This window comes from Platalea leucorodia (genome assembly GCF_965183815.1).
Source record: "Platalea leucorodia genome assembly, chromosome: 9".
Classification (NCBI taxonomy): domain Eukaryota; kingdom Metazoa; phylum Chordata; class Aves; order Pelecaniformes; family Threskiornithidae; genus Platalea; species Platalea leucorodia.
Genome location: NC_138831.1, coordinates 25,553,540 through 25,572,528, shown reverse-complemented (window position 1 = coordinate 25,572,528; position 18,989 = coordinate 25,553,540). Strand labels below are relative to the sequence as shown.

At 39.2% G+C, this 18,989-nt stretch overlaps 1 protein-coding gene across 1 annotated transcript in view; it reads left to right on the top strand.

Annotated features, from left to right (window-relative positions):
- Positions 1-17,403, top strand: part of WNK2 (WNK lysine deficient protein kinase 2) — a gene marked incomplete at both ends in the record, with an annotated part of 108,898 nt that extends 91,495 nt beyond the window's left edge. The window contains 5 exons of the mRNA XM_082322573.1: positions 172-387; positions 1,335-1,433; positions 6,724-6,768; positions 8,330-8,583; positions 17,053-17,403. Coding sequence (XP_082178699.1) covers positions 172-387; positions 1,335-1,433; positions 6,724-6,768; positions 8,330-8,583; positions 17,053-17,403 — 965 coding nt within the window. The remainder of the gene's footprint in view (positions 1-171; positions 388-1,334; positions 1,434-6,723; positions 6,769-8,329; positions 8,584-17,052) is intronic.
- Positions 17,404-18,989: the final 1,586 nt, after the last annotated feature.

The window sequence follows — 18,989 nt, the reverse complement described above, 5'->3', positions numbered from 1 at the left end:
TTTATGGTGCGGGCTATCTGTAAAGTCTGTGCTTCATACAGTACTTCAGAATTGTAAACCGTTGTTCCTCTTGGTGGCAAAGTAATGACTATTTTTAGGCCAGAATTTTTATTCAGTGGTTTCCTAGCATTTGCCGTTGCATGTATTTTTTTTTTTTGTTTGCTCTTTCAGGTAATCTTTCAGACTCTAAAGACTCACCCCACAAAGAAACAACTAAAACTCAGCCTGGATCTCCTGAAGCAGCAGCAGTAACTTCCCCTGCATCAGCCACCTTTGGGAAGGCTGTTCAGACACAGCAGCCGTGCTCTGTCAAAGCCTCTTTGTCTTCTGACATCTGCTCCGGCTTAGGCCCTGAAGGAGGTGACGTGAATGCAAGCTCTGGCCAAGGTGATTTTTTCATACCAGCTGTTGGGCGTGTCTTCCAGCACATGCTAAAATTAGTTCGCTTCCCTTAAGCTTGAACTTTTTTAGGAGTGGATTTCACTTCTAGTGATATAGGAACATGAACCTTTGACAATCCAAATTACTGGCTTATCTTTAAAAAGATTGTTGCAGTATTGTCAGAAGAACAAAAGTAAAGTATCTTACCAAGTGTTAAGAGTCAACACTCAAGACGGCATGCTAATTTTTAGTAAGGAAACACCTTTTATTTTTGCCAGCAGTGGCTTTATACTGACACCTTTTCTGGAGTCTGCCTTACAGATTTCTGAGAAAAAAGAAAGGAAAACAAAAAAGATATAGAAGGATAGGAGGTTGTTTCCTTTGGTTCATTTTGATTTTTTTTTTCAGCCCCTTGATACTGGTAGACCCAGAGTTCCTCATTATAAACTACCAAGCCATCTTGAGTGTGGGGGAAAAAAAAAGAAAAGAAAAAGGAAAAAAAAAAAAAAAAGAAAACCAAAACCAGAGAACCAAGTTATGTTTCCTTTATCTAAGGGGTTAACTTTGTGCATGATTTTGGAGTCCCAGCTAAAAGACCATAGATTGGCTGTGTTCCCCAGTCCTGACCTCTGATACTTCTGTGTATTGCACACCTCCGTAGGCTTTGACTGATCTTGTTGCCATGCATATTGGAAGTTATAATGATGATTAAAATACCTTCCTCTCATTGCACATCCTGCCAAACTAATCTACAAAATATCTATCTGTTCTCTTCTGCTGTTATTGCATCCTTTGTGTATGGTCAATTAACTTACTCCTCTTTGGCAAAGTTAAAATGGAGATGTGGATGTTTAACTAACAAAGCTGATTTGACTGATGGTATGGGACATCTGATCACAGCTACTTGTACTTTATAAGTGTCTTTGTTTTCTTCCCTTTATATTCATTTGCAGGCTGGACGGTTTTCCACCAAACGTCTGAGAGAGTGACCTATAAATCTAGTAGCAAACCTCGTACCAGATTCCTCAGTGGACCTGTGTCTTTGTCCATCTGTTTGTATTTGTTCTTTTGTATTTTATCACAGTCCATCTTTCTTTTACCCCCTTTTTTCCAATTCCATGTTTTATATCTCTAATATGTTTGGCAGGATGCCCCTTTTTCTGAACCATCTTTTCTTTCTTTTTATCTTTCTTTTAAGTAACCATCATGAACACACCTTATTTATATTAATTTTTCATATGAAAGCTTTTTTTGCACTGCTTTTGGCTCGTGCCTGGGCACCAAAAGCATGTGTGGAAGATCTCATCATTTATTATATAGCCTTATGGTAAATTTTACCCTGGACTTATCAAAGCTTTTGTACTTTATGTGATTTATGTTGAAGTAATTTTATTTGCAATGTGGCAAATATACATGTCTGCTGTCCCGGTTCCAGCGACAACAAAAAGAAATCCATCCTTCTGTAGACGAATGGTCTCTTTCACACATGTTTGGACCATGAAGACATGCATGTAGCAAGCTGATACAATACTAGAAGGTCACTGAAGGGTATAACTTCCATACAAGGGCTGTATTAACACAATATACAGTACTGTTTATATCCACTCTATTTTCTTTAATTTTTTTTACCCGCTCTTTGCATGTGGAAATGCTGAGACAATAGTGCTCCAGCTAGTTCTTTCAAAATCTGTTTTCTAGGTGGGCTTTTCCCCATGCAGTCACTTCAATTACCTTAAGTGAGCAATTTTTTTACATACTCGTAAGCAGTAGGAAGATCTGGTTACTCCAAGGGAGAGTACCATCAACTTTTTCGTGTAAGCTGATCTGGCTGAAGCACTTTACTCAGTTTATTTTCTTATGACCTTATGTGACCTCAGAGATGAAGTCAATTAGCAGTTCATCAAAGCATAAATAAGTAAAAAGCAATATCAGATTTTCAGATGATACTTTGAAATGGATTGCTAGGATCCAGTATTTTTTGTTTCAAATAATTGTGCACCTGCTATTTGTACCCTATTTGTATGACTTCTAAAGTAATTGGCAATTCAACCAAATGATATCAAGCTATTTAATTAAAAAATTAAGACCTTTTTACCCAATCATATATGCTGCTTTTTAGGCAAACAGATTTTGCTTGTACAATAAAGATATGTTGTGCTGAACAGGTACTATAGGCCACTTACATATAATATTAGAAAGGCTAATAATGTTCTTGAAAATGTTTGGTTAACTAACTGTTCATTTGCATTAATATCAGATCTCCCATTGGAGTTCTACATTGCTCATCATTATCCAAGTGGTACAGATCAAAGGCACAAGACCACTCAAACACACTCCTCCTAATTTTATGAATAAACAATATTTTAAAAAATAATCTTGATTGATTTGTTTGAGGTCCCTAAAAGTCCAAGCACTCAGGTTCTTGAAAACTGATGTTTACTGCTCAGCATACTGAATTTATTATCATACAAGTTTTTAACGACTATTGAAGTCGTGAGACAATTTTGCATTCAGGGATTTTTTCTGAGAACCTGAGGGGAATTCTCAGTTCACAAATTTTCCCATTTGGTATTATAATGGACATAGTAGTTTCTTCCTCTGCACATGTAATTCCCAGAAGTTGTTTCATTAATCTTTTACAGAACTACAATTCAGTAGGATGCAAAAAGACTGGGAGATGGCAATTAAAAACCAGCATATTAAAAATGTTTGGGTGCATGGATATTGTGAATGAAACCGAGGGAATATGTAAATCCTTCAAATCGTGAAGTTTCCCCGTGATTAAATAACTCGGCACGACTAACTGCTTTCTGTTCCCAGCCCATATGCTCTCTTCTTGGTTTCTTCTGGGCGAAGTGTTCGGAGAGGAGGTTTGCACTCCCCCATTTCTGAGTCATATGAGGAGATGGACTGAGTTTCAGGCACTTAACCCTGACACATCCATCCAAAGTCACCGCTGCTCAGAGAGCGCAGCTTAGTTTCAAATACTGCCTGTCACTTGAGTTGCTGGACAGTTTTCCACAGCTGAATTACTGGTAGGTTTTGATGGGGATAGGAGGTTATTTTAGCTCGTTTTCCCAAGTCCAGCAGGTTGGTAGTGTGTGTGTGAAGGGACAAAGATGGGGCTGCATGTGGCCCCATCGTTCCCAAAGGGCAGCTGGGGCTGAGACTGCTGCTGGAAGGACGTATGGCTGGTTGTTCCATCAAGCTGGTATCCAGAGCAGCCGTGACCATGGGCCTCAGGAAGAATAGTGCTAGATGATGATGGGAATGCCAGCTGGCTTGTGCTCCCTTCCCTCTGGAAGGGGGACGCAAGTTGGCCCAGCGTGCAGGCAGAGCCAAGCATTTGGACTAGGTGCTAAACAGGTTTGCATCTTTCCTGCATGTTTGAGCAAGGAGAGCGTGTGTTGGAGGCATGCAGTGAGTGAGTGCTGGCTGTACGGGGCTGGGATGTGGCTGTCCAGTGCAGGCAGCTCGGTGGTGCGTCCAGGCAGCTCAGGGTCCTGGGTCTATTCCACAAGTTAAGGTTTCCCTGGGTTTTTTTATTTGGGAGCTGTTGGGAAGAGTTGTGCTGGATTTTCAGAAAGGCTCTGAAACTATACATTTGATTAAGGAAAAACAACCCTTTGGGGAGCTTGGATATTCCAGTGTGAGGCTCGTACTGTATTAGCAGATAAATTAGCAGCACGCTTTTAAAAAGAAATGTTCAGATGCATTAAAGATAGTTTTAACAAATATCTTGCTCTGGTTACAAGATCCATCAAACTTGAACACTTTCACAGTGTTCTCCCAGAACAGCTTTTTGATCTGTTCCCCATGTCCAATATTGGCTTTTCCTTTGCGCTTTTCATGAAATAAAATATTTTTCATGGGCTTCAGCATAATTTTAGCCTGAGCTCCTTCCTTGGGTTAAATTGCAAGGGCATCTTAGGGGAGAGTTTGTGCTGATTGTGAGTAGAATTTTCAAAAACTCCATTTGGCTTAGACTTGTAATCTTGTGTAAAGCAATTTTTGTCAGGTCTGTAGTAATTAATATGTTGTATGTGTATATACGATTATGGAAATGGTCTAACAATTTGTTGCCATTTCAATTTTTTTTTTTAGCTTTCAAGCTTTTTGGCAGCTGTTAGAGTGCAAATATGGGACAGTGGATTTTTTCTGTCCTGTATGATATAATAGCTACTTAATTTCTTAGATAAGAAACCTGGAATTGGAGGTAAAACACTCTGCTGAACTTTTGCAGTCTTAGATTAAATCTTAATTATGATTCATCTCCTTAACTTTACAGCTATTAAACACCTTTATTTTAGAAGTAATACAATTAATCTGGTGAATTAGGTTTACCAAGTGCATTTTTAATTGAATTTGAATTTAAACCAGTTGTAGCTGGTGATTGTCAGTCCCTGCTTCAGGCAATATCACCACTTAGATAATGTTTCTCATCTCCGAAGCAACATGCTGGAGTGATACAATTTGGAAGAAATAGCTCTCTCTTTGGTGATTGACTCTCCTGCAATATTATCCTTAACGTTGGCTCCACTCACACGGGTATTTTGTGAATCTGTCTAGTATCACTGTTCTCTGTCGCTTCCCCACACATATGGGGGCCCCAGGTTTGATTTGGCACCTGAGGTGCATATAAACTTGTGACTCGGTTTTCAGGAAGCAGAGGGGTTGGTGATTAAACTTTTTTACATGCATTTGAGCACGTACTGTAGTCAGCTGCCTGCTTTTATTTTTCGCAGGCAGTTGCTTTTCATTTGCATACATATTGTGCCAAATACTACCTATTGCTACATGCAGAATGCTGCAGGATAGTTAAGAAAATAGGATTCTAGTATTACTGCCATTGATGTTTACATAATAGGAGTTGCTAGCTAACTTTAAGAGATAGGCAAGGTAAGGTATACCTGAGGGGAAAAAAAATTAAAAATACAACACGGATTGTTCAGTTGTGAATGTGACTTTTATTTGTTATCTAGGCTTTGAGATGAGAAACTGAACTTGGTCATGCTTGCATAAGACATTACTATAGTTATGTCCTTCTGATTTTCCTGGCATAGAAACCTCATTAAACTATATGAAATAATAAGAAAATCTTTCAAAGCAATCCTTCTGTTCCTCCTCATGCCACCTATATCAAAACACAAACATTTCTTCTCCCTTTTTTTCCCCTCTTTTCTTTACTTCCTCTTCCTCAGTCTCTGACTGATATCACTCCTTTTTCCTTTGAAGACTCATTCAGAGCCTATGTCAACCTGGACCTGCAATCTCTGAGTTTAAAGCTGCATTTCTGGCACAGTAACATAAAATATCAACACTGGTTTGCTGTAGAGAAAAAACATATCCATCCTGTATCTTGCTTTTTGCCCCACTCTCTGATTTTGCTCATGTTTTCAAGTGCTTCTTCACAATAAACTTGCCATGCCCCATGTCAGATATTCATCTCCTCCCATACCATAATGATATTCTTCTTAACAAGTCCAAAATACCTTTCAGGAAATTTGGCACTCAAATAGAAACGGTGCTTATGTCTGGCAAGATCTGACAGTCAAGTAGGGTTCTCAATACACTTCTTGCACTCTTATCTATCCAACAGAATATGTAAAATCATGATGAAGGATGTAATGAGATAATAATGAAAAAAACATGTAGTTTGGTTAAATGAAAACTCAGCTACTCTGCTGGATTATTTTTCTGCACTTGGACAAGGCATAAGGGAAGCTCATTCACAGTTACTTTCAATTGAAGTTCAGAATCTCACATTTAGACACAAATCCTACTGATAAAGTATTTGGAAACAATTGGCCTCAGACCTGCAGAACAATGTATCTTTTTGGACTTGTAAAACAGGACTTCTAGGGTTGTTTTACAGTTTGTCTTTGCAGCCAGACTAGCTTGACTTGTTCCTGAAAGCATTTTTGGCCTCCTATCACAAACTGAATTGACATCATTTCCTGCATAAATAGACTAGGAATCAAAACCTCCTATTAGGAAGCCAAGGCGATTCGGAAAAAAGAAAAAACAAACAAACAAACAAAAAAAACTCCCAAACCACCAAAAAAAACCCAAAACCCCAAACAAATGCATCTTTAAGTCATGAGACCTTGCTTTTGGCATGCTATTGTACTTTTCAAAGCTTCTGAATGGCTGCACATTAAGAAAGGTTTGAGCTGTCCAGTTATTTAGACTTCCTTTACTCACCTGAACTGCTGACTTTGTCTGTCCTTTCTTGCAAAATAACTACTTTTTGATTGCTTAAAAGTACAGAAGCTTGTCCGTCAGATTTGTTGTGTTTAGTCTTACCTAATTCTGTATGTCTTGTATTGTTTTACCTTGTAGGGTCCACCTTGAAACGACTATGTCTAGGCAAAGATCACAGTAGTAGTAACTATCCCATTTTTGTTTCTCAGTATTTCCTTCATGGCATGGGATGTTTTTTTTGCTTTTTTTTATTATTTTGTACTAAAAGCTAGTTGTTTAATAAATAGAGCTGATGCACTTATACTGGTATGAAATTAGACTGTATAAATTGTGATACTTTCATAATAATGCATGTGCTGTGATGTCTTGGGAACCACGCATGCTGCAAGACAGTTGTGGTATTCTTTGTGTGTGAGACTGTGCACGCATGCGGCAAGAAAACTGGATTCAGTGTTTGTCTTTCTGAAATACACACCTTTATATGACTGCAGTTCTCTGCTGGAGGAATTTATAGCTTAAAACAATCTCATTCAAGTTGAGCTGCATGAAATATTAAACACTAATTGAAGAGCTTTCCTGTCAAAATACTTATTTTTCTCACTGGTCCCTTCCCCCAAGCAAAGGAAAAGGAAATGAGCAGTGTTCACTTAGAAGTTATGTTGCAGGTTGAATGCATGATCATTTAAAAGTTATTAACGTATTTTATATAACCATAGGACTAATTAGTTTACTCGGTTTCATTGGCTGGTAACTGATTAACAGAAAAAAGAAGACTGAATGTTCATGTTTGCTTATATAATAATTTTACTACAGTTCTATGAACTTTTTGCTTGGAGAGATGGTCTTTACTTCAAATCTTTACTATGTCAAATATGTTAGCTGGAAAGTTATTTTATATTTTCTGCTTAGGTCAAATTCAGGCGCCTTCAGTTGCTGTTCCCTAATGATCTTGCTGTGTCAGACTTGTAGTTATCAACACATAAAAAGGACAGATTTTTTTTTTTCCTAGTTTTTCTAGAAATAAGTGAACATATAAAATTAAATCTCTGTCAATACTCTTCCTGTCTGCTTTTATCTATACCAAAAGTTCTGTATCTTTATCTTTGTCTCAAAAACTCACACACCCACTATGTCCTCCTCTCTCCTCTTTCTTCTGTACATTCATGGTCCTGATGTTTTTTGGGGTTTTTTTTGGCCAAAAAATATGCAGATGGCAGAGTAAATGGTCCTAACATCATTGAGAGATACTGTGGGTTCCTGGAGCCTTTGAGCCGTAGTAGCCAACCCTACTTGTAATCTATATGACAATTACATTTTTCCAAGAGGACAATAAACTTATGCAAGTAAAATAAACAGTAAATTCATTTTTAAATGCATACAGTTTTAGCAAGTAATACATCCTGCCTCCCACTGTGTCATGGTAGCCTCCTCTAAAGAGACTTTGTAAGCCTTAGGATGTCAGTGTTAGGGACTGTATTTGTTTCTTCTCTCCGAGTCATTAATTTTGTTTAGAGAGAAGTTGTGGGCACAACAGCGAGTGGCTGAGGTAACATAATGTGATAGAAAATATGAATGCATTGGACTTGGACCATTTCTTTAAGCAAAGGTGTTCTGTAGAAAGGAGGGGGAGGGTTAAAAGTCCAAAAAGCCACCATTTGAATTGCAGTAGATGAGAAACTGTTTGAGGAGCAAAGTGGTGAAGCAGAGATGCCATCCTCAACTTTCTTTGTGTGTGGTTTTCCAGGATCCTCAACAAACAGTCTTGTAACATGTCCTGAGCCACTCCCGCAATCAACCCTGCAGGTTCAGGCCAACAACAGTAACAACAAGAAAGGGACGTTCACAGATGATCTTCACAAGCTGGTTGACCAGTGGACAAGCAAAACTGTTGGAGCTGCACAGACAAAACCTTCTTTAAACCAACTGAAGCAGAACCAAAAAAGGCAAGACATGGAGCCAAAGGCTAATCCCATGCAAACACAGAATGAGACATGTGGAGTAAGTGGCACTCCTTGAAGAACGTACCTTTTGCTATATGTCTGAAAGCCTTTGCAGAACTCAGATTTGGAGGAGGACATAGACTAAAATTACTTCAGATAGATGCTTCCTATAAATGTCCATTTCTTTTCATTAAGTACTAAACCAGATTTTTTTTTAAATTGTCTTTTGGAATAATCTTGAGGGATATATGGGCTGCAATATATATATATATATATATATATAAAATATATATTTTTAAATTGCAAACTGCTTATTAACAGCAATATACAGCAATACTCATACGGTTAACCATATCTTGCTCAACTTAAGTTTTAACTATTCCTAAAGTTTTCTTCTTTTGATGTTTAATATTAATCTTCCTTAGGCAGAACAGTGGCTGGGCTGGTGGCTTTGTGGTAACGAGCCTTTGTTTTAGTGGAAGCAGAGTGAGTGCTGCACTGAGATAAGGGACAGCTGGATGTGTTTTTGAACCTTGCTTGTCGTACTGGGCATCTTTGAGGCACTCTGCCTCATGAAAGTACCATCTTCAGAAACGCTGTGAAAGTAAACTACAACAAAATGGAAATTGGAAGCGCTCCCATTCATCCGCTCTTGTTTTCAGTATCAGGAAAAAAACGTTGCGATGTGTGTTTGTGTCTGTGTTCAGTGCTTGTTTTCATGGCTGAGTGATAATATGGAGGCAGGCACAAAAATGAATGAAGATGTATCCAGAATCCCAGTTTACCGTTCTGTCCCACCCTGGTCTGGGTTTCCAGACCTCTCCCTCCTCCTCACGGTTGGATGATTCTTTGACTAATAATTTTTGCTGGATTCATTTTTTTTGAAGACTGGAAATTGAGCCAAAGTAGAGGAAAATAATTTTAAAAGCAAAGAAACAGTGAAAACCAAACCAGCGAGGGACTGCTTTGTTATCCCTTAAAAACAAGATATCTGGATCTGGATAGTAGACCATTGCTTTTTTGGCATGTTGAAGGAAAAAAAAAAAACTTGTATGCAGCAGTGGTAGCTCTATAGTTATTCATGAGGTGAGACGTGCCAAAGCAGGAACCGCGTTAACGCATCTGCTTTGCTACCTGCTGGTTTCAGAGTTAGTAAGGTCACTGACCTCACAGGGAAAAGCATTTGTGCAAATTTATTAAGCGATTTTATGTCAATTCTTAGTTGCCATAAATGAATAAAAACCGGAGAGTAAATAAGCTTTCTGTGTAGTGATGGTTTAAGCAGTATAAACCCATTCTGGAGTAACAGTGACATCTACTTAAGACCCTTTTAGTTCTCACAAAATAAGTCAAAGGAGGTACTAGTAAACACAAATTGAAGATTTCTAGAAAGTGTTAGTGAGGGCGCAGGTTTTGTTCTGTTAAGTCACTTCTTACTCTCTTTTGTGCTTTTTGCAGCTTGATGTCTTTTCCCTGAGACTCCTGCAGTAGTTTGAAGTATTCAATGGGGGTGTTCTGCCCACTTGTAACTCTGGAAAAGAGTGGTTATTTTGCTTATTTAAATCACCTGTTAACATCTATTTAGGGCTAATTTTACCTTCTGTAGTCTTGATGTCTCTGTTTCAAAGCCTGTGGAGATGGCAGAATATTGCTGTGAGAGGAACAGGAATGTCCCTGTCTTAATACACTTATTTTAGAGGGTTTATTTCTTTTTAGAACATGGCAGTTGTTCCAGGAAATTAACAAGGCTAATTGAAGTCTTTTAGAGATAATTTACCAAGAGCTCGGAGAGGTTGGGATTCCCTGCTCTTCATTTAACGTCATTCGTTGTTGCTTGGAAGAGTGGCAGTCAGTTGGAGACCTTCTGAGCCCTGTGCCAGCTTGCCCTGGGTGGTTTTATGCATAAAGTCCTTGTAGGGCGGTGTGGGCTGCAGAAGAGATGAAAAGGTAGATGGCAAATCTTCCTAGCGTGGTTATTGTTGGGGTATTTTGGCCATGAAAATGGCACTGCATACCAGAAATGACAGAAAACAGGGCAGTGGATATGATTTAAAAGACTTTTACAACAGCACAAGGGCTGTTTTGGGAGTTGAGCGTCATTCTGCTGATTGTACCTTTTGAAATTCACCTTAAAGGGGAAATTGAAGTTAAGGGAGGAGAGGGCTTCATGATGTTGGGAGAAAAATAGCCAACAGAGGAGGAAGGAAATTGTGTGAAAGGACCCTTAGTCTGGACAGCCAGACAGGTGACCAATAACATCAGTTCTTGAAGTGATGAGTTACATGGGGAGATGTTACACCTGCACTGAATCACTGTTGAGTCCACCTTTTAAAATGGTATTGAAAAGATGAAAAGAACTCGGGAAATCACATAAAGGATGGAAAAAATAGCTTTCGAACAAGGAGCATATAAAGCTCAGGCTGTACATCTTCAGCCCATCTGTTAACACCATCTTTTCATCATCTTTTTGATCAAATACAAAAAATGCCTTCGCAAGAAAAGAATAAGGAGCACTAAACAGATTTCCAGCCCATCAGAGAAAGTTATAATAAGGTTTTCTGTTGGAAATAAGGGCTAGATAAATTGGAAATGAGGTGATTCTTATGCCCCCTTTTTCTTCCTTGACTGGAACAAACTAGCAGGAAACTGTTAGGGCAGGTTGTCTCATATCTTCAAACTGGGTGTTTTGTTTTAGGAGATGTTATTATTGGTCCCATGCAATGATCAGAAATGAGGGGCAGGAGGGAGGCAGTATTCATACCTTCACTTCCAAATTTTTCTCTGGAGGTTATTGGACAGAAAGATGTCTCCTTGAAGAGGTTTTTAAATGGGAGTAGGAGTGATATGAGTTGTCCTATGGTGCTCTGTTGGTTATAGGTCCCCTGGAATTGGCACCACACAGAGGCCATATAGGCGATGAGCATCCTCCTGGGGTGAAAGTCTAGGGCTTCTGTTATACAAGGTATGACAAAGAAGGCATCAAACCAAATGGCCTCTTTCCACTCTGTATAATTTTTTTTTCAGTCTCTTAGGCCAACGGAAAATTGCAACAAATCCTTATTAGTTAGGGGTAGAGTTATTTTATTTTATTTTTTTCATGTATTGTTTTCTCTTACTGTCCACCCACTGTTATTAATATGCAAGGTAGTTGTGTGGCCAATTTCAAGTCTTCTCTTTCACCCTGGAAACAGAGGACTAACTTTCCTGAGTTATCTTTTTTTCTTGAGATGCTTCTACCACCATCAGCAAATTGTTTACTGTGTGAATACAATGTATTATTGGTACCTTTTTTTTAACTAAGTGAAGGCTACACTTTAAGGTTGGAAATCAACTCAGAAGAGAAATTGGTGGTGCATTTAATAAGAGTTAGTGGTTTTATTTTCTTCCTCTTTGTCATCAGAAGTGTAGAGAGCAATAAAATATTTGCAAAGGGATGCAAAGGAAGACTTTAAATTCTTCTTTGTTTCTGTGGAAGTTACCTGTCGGTTTGCCTGCAAATCCTGGTTGATACATATTAGAAGTTTGTGGGGGAACCTTCAGGCATCCAATTATGTCACAGGAGCACTGAAATACTCCTTTTCAAATGTTTTATTTAAACATGGAAATACGTGTGGATTCTCATCACCAGTAATGGGAAATGTGATAGGAGATATTAGGAAGAACTAAAGTCAAACTGCCTGATAATAGTTATTTCTCTTGTGCTCATCCATGTTGAAGACATGATGAAATAATCCTTTTTTTTTACAGGTAATTGTGGTTATCACCGGTCAAGGAATATGCTTAGGAATGTGAGCTGCCTTGTGTGTAGAGAGTACTGAATATTGTGTAGCTAAAGGTATTATTTGAAGATGCCTGGGAATAAAGGGCTTACCAAAAATATGTTTTCTGTTCTTCATACTGTTACATAGCTCGATGCGTTTTAAAGAAAAAACTATTACCCAAAAAAAGCTGTAAACATGTTCCAAGTCCATAAAAAGGTTGTTTCTGTGAAGCATGCAGGTCTGTGTCAGTTGGTGACGTGTGCTGGGGCTTAGACACCATCAATAATACCTGCACATCTGTTTGCATTTAGTACATCTTGATTTTAATGAGCTGGCTGCCTGGGAAGCAGGCTTTCTGGAGATAGCCACAGACACAAAAATGGAGTGGAAGGACAATTAACACCTTTTACTGGGTCTTCTGTCTCCATTGGATTGGAAGAATAATAAAAAAATAGAATGAATCCGTGTTTGAAGCTATTCAACACTGCCTCCTCGGTCTGAATGTCAGAATAGCTTTCCAGGAACCTGGAAGAGAACAAACACAAACCTTAAGTAGCACCTAAGAACTTGGGGTTTTCAGCAAACTGGAAAAGGATGATAAAAAAAGATGTATTAGCATCCTTGCCCTGCTTGTGTTGGCAGCCAGCTCTAACCCTGTCCTGTGATTTAGACGGTTTTGTTTCAATAGTAGTTGAACCATACAGAAGTAAAACAGTAATGCTAATAACGTAGCCATCAAAATGTAGCTGAAAGAAAAATAATCTCAATCCTGCATTTTTAGAATGAGTTGTGATAGTACAGTCAGCTTTCACAGCAGAATCACCCCGTTTCATCTGTTCTAATGTAAAAAAATAAATATTTATGATGTTTATAAGTCAAGCATAACTATTAGCTACATACTTTCACAGTACTGTAGCTATGAATATTGCTAAAGTGGCACTTTAGAGGTTGCTTGGTAAAGCATGATGGAAAGTTAGAGAATTAAAAAAAAAAGTTCAAGGAACAGATCTTTTTTTCTGAACTACCATAGCCTTTGTCCAGTGGGGTTTGTTTCGTTTTTACCAATGTTTTTGTGCATGTTCTTCGTGTATATATTATTCTTGTTTTCTAAATGAGTATGTATGATTATCTGGGGGAACAGGAATAAATGGCGGCAAGGGAAAGACTGGCAGCAAAAGGCAGGCATTTGGGGAAGCAGGAGCAAGAGGTGGCTCTTACCTGGCAGGGACTCATACAAGCCCTCGGGGCAGAGGCTTATTAGTGCAGAGAGAGTTTAGCAAGTGCAGGAGAGGAAGGTAGTGTGAGCAGAGGTACGAAGGCAGCAGGCTGAGATGCTGCCATAGGTGTTCGTTAAGTAAGTGTATTGCTTCTATAGAGGAGGCTAATTGAGATGCAGAGGGAAGGAGGAGTGGGGGGGAATTTCACTTCCTTCCCATATAATATGGGATACATTTTAGGATGTAGATGCAGTCTTCCTTCCAAAAAAAAAAAAAAAAAAAAAAAAAAAAAAAAACAAAACAAAACCCTATTAAATATCTCTAGCAGACAGACTTTTTTACATGGTGATGACAAAGGTATATTTTGCAGTGCGTTTGTTAGATTCATTAAGTTTGAGACTGTGTCTACCTTACCAGCCTGCTTAAGGCCAAGTCAGCTGACTTTACTAGGCTCTAGACAGGCAGCCGAACAAACAGAAGTAAATTAATGCTGTAATATTAAAAATGAAGTAATGCCATCCATAGTTGGCTAAGTCATATAGTCAATCTCATTCCTCATTGCTAGTGTTGTGTTGTCTAAACTTGAATTAGGAAGGGAAAAGACCACTTCTGCTTTACGCTCCTGCAGGAGGATTAGAGTATTTTAAATAAACCCCAAACACTTTTCTTATATGACTGCAGGCTATGGCTATAAAGATCTTCTGGTTTTCAGTGATCTCTAAACATTGAGCTGGATACAGGGGTCTGATATTGTACCACTTGTTTTCAATTCCCAAGACAACTTCAATATAAAAGAAACAATTCACACCCATATCTTCAAGCTGTGGGTGTAATACCAAAGCCCAGAAGATGAACTGGAAGCTGAAGCCTTGTTGCTGCTAGGATATAGTGTGCTGTAGTTGATGCACATTTTGGAATCAACAGCTTGTGCCAGAACTGGCACCTTTCAAACAAACTTGCAAAAATGACAAGGTAATAGCTAAGAGGAGAGGTCCCCTGGGCAAGCAGAGAGCTGCAGATAACAAATGTGCCCTTTCAGCACAGAATTGGCCAGCTTGTGAGTGATAGGAGAACTTGCAGGTTCTCAGCTTCGCTTGTGAGCTTCAGCCCCCTGGCAGGTTCCTTTGGTGTACCTCTGTTAAAATACCAGCCTGATTGATTGAAATGCCAAGCTAGTTCTGTTTACAGCCATGACTTTGACCCCAGTGTAGGTACACACGTTGTCCATCACCATGTGAATGTCCATCTGCTTCCCTTTGAATTTTATGAACAAAGTGACTGCTAGTCTTCTGGCTTTCCTAGAGCTGGGAAATCCATAGCTCCTTGTGCTGTTTTGAAGACCATTCTGGTGCATGTTGGTTTTGATGTTTCAGTTGGCACCTACATGCAGGAAGACATGGGTTGTTTCAGCCTCTATCGGTGTTGAGTCATCATAGCTGGTTAGAAGATAATGGTTAAAAAATGGCTTTGACCAAGACCATCCAGGGGAGGATGCAAGAGCTAGATGTCTTGTTGCTTCTTAAAGTGTGTGTTTTGCTCCCTTGAAGCATGCAACGAAGGTAGAGGAAGCAACCTTAAATCATTAGCGTGCATTTGTCATGACATTGTAACAGGTTTTAATAAGTATGTGTAATAGTTGGGTTTGGAGCATGATGTAATTTTATTCCTGGTTGCACATATGTAGCCTTAAATACAGCTGCTGCTTTACTGAGTAATTTAGCTGAGGACAAAAAAGTCAAGCAGCACAAATCGGGTAGAGGTAGACTTCTCAGCATTTTAATAGAACTGAAAATAAGCTTTTTCAAGTTAGAATTTTTAAATAGGACCACTTCCTAAAATGCCACCTTACATTTTCAATGCTACCATATAATCTGTTGCTTGTATAAGAAATTATCTAGTTCAGTTAGGTACGTTTGCAGGCATCCATTGTTATCCACTCACAGTTGTCTCGTTTGGTGGAAACCATCATTTTGAGGATGTTAAAACATGGGTCTAATAATAAGTAAAAAGTCTTCGGGTCTTAAAAATGTGTCCTCAGTTCCTCTGTTTATTGTTCTTCGGTTTCTGCTGTTAATTTTGGTGGATTTTTATATATTAATGATGTCAAATTCATTATACCGAAGCAACTATTTCTCTTAGTTTGATGCTCACCATCAGATTCATTTCAGATTACAACTGGAGACAGTGAAGAAGGATATTGGATATTTCTGAGTTTTTCTAAAATTTGCTTTGGAGGACAGGTTAATGCCCCAAGCAGTAAATCCCAGAGTGACATTGCCATTTTTAATTGAGAAGAGACACTAAAATCAGAAACATAGAGTAAGCATTCCGCACAGTCTTATACAAATATTCATTTTTTCCGCTGATATTTCACCTTCATACCAATTTTATCAATTTAATGTGAAATACCAAATTAATGGGGATTCCTGGGCTTAAATAATACTCTTTTTTTCTTATGCCATGAGTAGATGCTGGCTTGGTGGGAACCATGGCAGGAAGTTGTAAATTCTGTGAAATTAAAAACGTAATGCAACGCTGCAAACCCCATCCACAGGGAGAGCAGATTTTGGATAACGATTGTTTCCAGAGCATACGATTTGGGAAGCTCCACCATCCCAGTATTTAGGAAGGAGAGCTTTCTCTGTCCCTCGCATGCACAAACTGAATAATTGAAGTGGATGTTAATAGAAGTTTAGAAAAATAGCTGGAATTGGTTCCAGCAGCTCCTGAGGCAGGAGCAGCTCCTGCTGTGTCCTTGCTGGTTTACCTCGCCTTTGACCACTGTGGAAAGTCTCTTTCTGTTCTTCGCTACTCTTAGTTCAGTGAGACCAAATGACCCAGCACAAACAACTTGTTACAGAAATATGTGCTAGAATTTTTAAAACTTGTTCTGGGGATAGCTGCAAGAACTTGGGGTTTTTGCAAGATTTGGGGTTTTGTTTGGTTTATTGCAAGATTTGGGGGTTTCTTTTTTTGCAAGATTTGAGGGGAAGGTTTGCAAGATTTGGTTTAATTCTGTATTTAGTTTAATATATTCACTTTTATGCACAAGACTGAGCATAAAAGATACTTGGGTTACTCTGGACATTTGAGATTTTTCATGGGTTTTTGTGTGGTGTTCAGTTCTCGCCTGTTCAGCGATGCTTCCTGCCTCCTTAAATTGTAAGATTATATTCAGACAGCTTTCCCCTCCTCCTTATATGAACCTTTGCTATTAATTTCCAATTTTTTGGTCTTAAAACAAACAAACAAACAAACTAAACCAAAACCCAAAAAACCCTCACAAACAAAAAGACAAAAAAAACCCCAAACCAACTCCCAAGCTCCAAGGACACCATGCCACTCCTGTGCTCCCCTCCGGGCTGACAGCCCACTTGCAGGTGCCCAGACGTGGGGCAGGGGTGCTGCCAGCGGAGGCCATGCTGCTGGCGGAGCAGCACCACCATGGTCCCAGCACAGACACATGTGTCTGGGCATGCCAGCACTGCCTGCAGCAGGCGGGGAAAGAGAAGCTTAATAGCGACGCTTTTTCTATTTTTCTTTTTGTAGGTTAATTCGGTAAGAACGGGATTGGGGAAAAAGTGCGTTGTTCCAGTGTCTTGCCCCATGCCCGCTGCGTTAGCTCCTGGAGCTTCACCGTCCCTGCCAGTGCCTATGCCAGGGCCTGCCCTCTCTGGCACAGTGACACCTTATGTGATGCCTCTTTGTCAGTATGGAGGAGTTTTCCCTACACCTGTTTATGGAGTGCAGTGGTCGGGGCCAGCCGCGCAGCCCAGGATTGTCAGAGGTCCAAGCATTGTACACTTCTCGCCTCTCAGCAAAACCTGCTTGCAGATGTACCCGGTGCCGCTGCAGCAACCTACTGCTGAGCCGCCTGGCCCACACCTGCGAATGACGTAGTTCAGTTGCCTTGCCATAGGTAACAATGGTTTCAGCGTTGTCATGTGGAGTGTTTGATCTGTAGATGCCATATGTGTTGGACGAGGCAGGGGTCCAGGTCGGGCCCGCTAGCATACACAGCCATACGCTGCATCCAGCAATCACTGTGAAATGGTTTCACAAAAGATAGTTTGTTTGTTCTGGCAATATTTGCTTATATTTCATTGCTGAAGACACTTTATTCTGTTGTGTTTCTGATGTTTTACACTTGAGATCCTTAAAGTCGATGTACTTGAATTGATGACTAGAAAATTGTACTAACCCCTGCAGGAGTACAGTGCCTTGAATTTCAGCTTTTCAGTTCCAGCTGGAAAGAGATGTAAAATTATTTGGAAGGTGTATTTTATTTACTTGTGAGTTGAAGTTCTTTTTATTTGCAGAGATACTGAAGGTTTACAGTCGACGTTCTTCATCAGTTTTGTTCTGCTGTAAATACTTTTATTTTAATTCATGGGTTGAATTTTTGTTTCTGAAGCTTTTAAAAAAATAATTGTGAGGTGAGGTTTGTTTGAGATGCCTATCAAAAAATTGTGTTTGTACAAGGAGTAGTGAAATGCACATTTTTAAATAGGAGCATTTACAGAGTGATCCAAGTAAGTTGTATATAAGGACAGGTAATAGCTTCGGGCAGTGCAATTCATTCTCTTCCCCAGTCTTTGGTAAAGTTGTTGTAGACAGAAACTTACTTCTCTAACAGGCAGGCAAATACTGTTTTCTTCTGGATCAGCAGCAAATTGGATTACATTTTCTTTCCCCTATTGGGCTTTTATAATTTAGTTAGATTACAAATTCATGCATGTTTCATAAGTGAAAAAATGTAACTGAAATTTTGATTGTAGGAGAACACGTCTCCAGGTTTCTGTAAGAACCGTGTAAGTACAGCACTTGTGTGTATTCTGGCTTCAGTTCACCCACCAAGGTTAAGAATGGTGTTTTGCCACTGACGTGCTAGCAGTATTTATGCTAAAACAGAATAAAAATGTGAAGCTGTTCTTTTTCATATCTGATACTTCAGTTTTGGAGTCTCACCACGTTTTGTTTGAAAATTTGGGGTTTTTATATATAGTTTTGTTTTAATTAAGTTTGCGCTCTAGGTGGCATGGACACCTCTCTCCTGTTTGAAAGTTGCTTTTTGCCCATTTTACTGTGCGTAGAGTCTCCATCTGCACCTCTCAGTCTAAAGGCACAAGATAACCACTAAAACTGATTTGTTGATGGTAAGTCTCTTCTCACCAGAAAGCGCTAAGGGAGAGCATTCAGGCACAGGTCACGAACCATGCAGTCACATCTGAAGGCACGTTGCTCTGTATCTCTACTGCAATGACATTTTATACTGTCTGCTGAAGGGCAGAGATGTCTTGTGCTGCCAAGCTGTGAATTGTATAGTTCTATTGTACTTTGAGCATTATATCTGTCTAAATTATTTTGTTTGTACCCTTTTAATATATTATTCCATCAATTCAGTTAGAATTGAATTTTATAGGCAATTATGCAGAGTCTTCTGCCTGGGCAAAATACTTACTGTAGTAAGAGATTTCTGTTCTCTG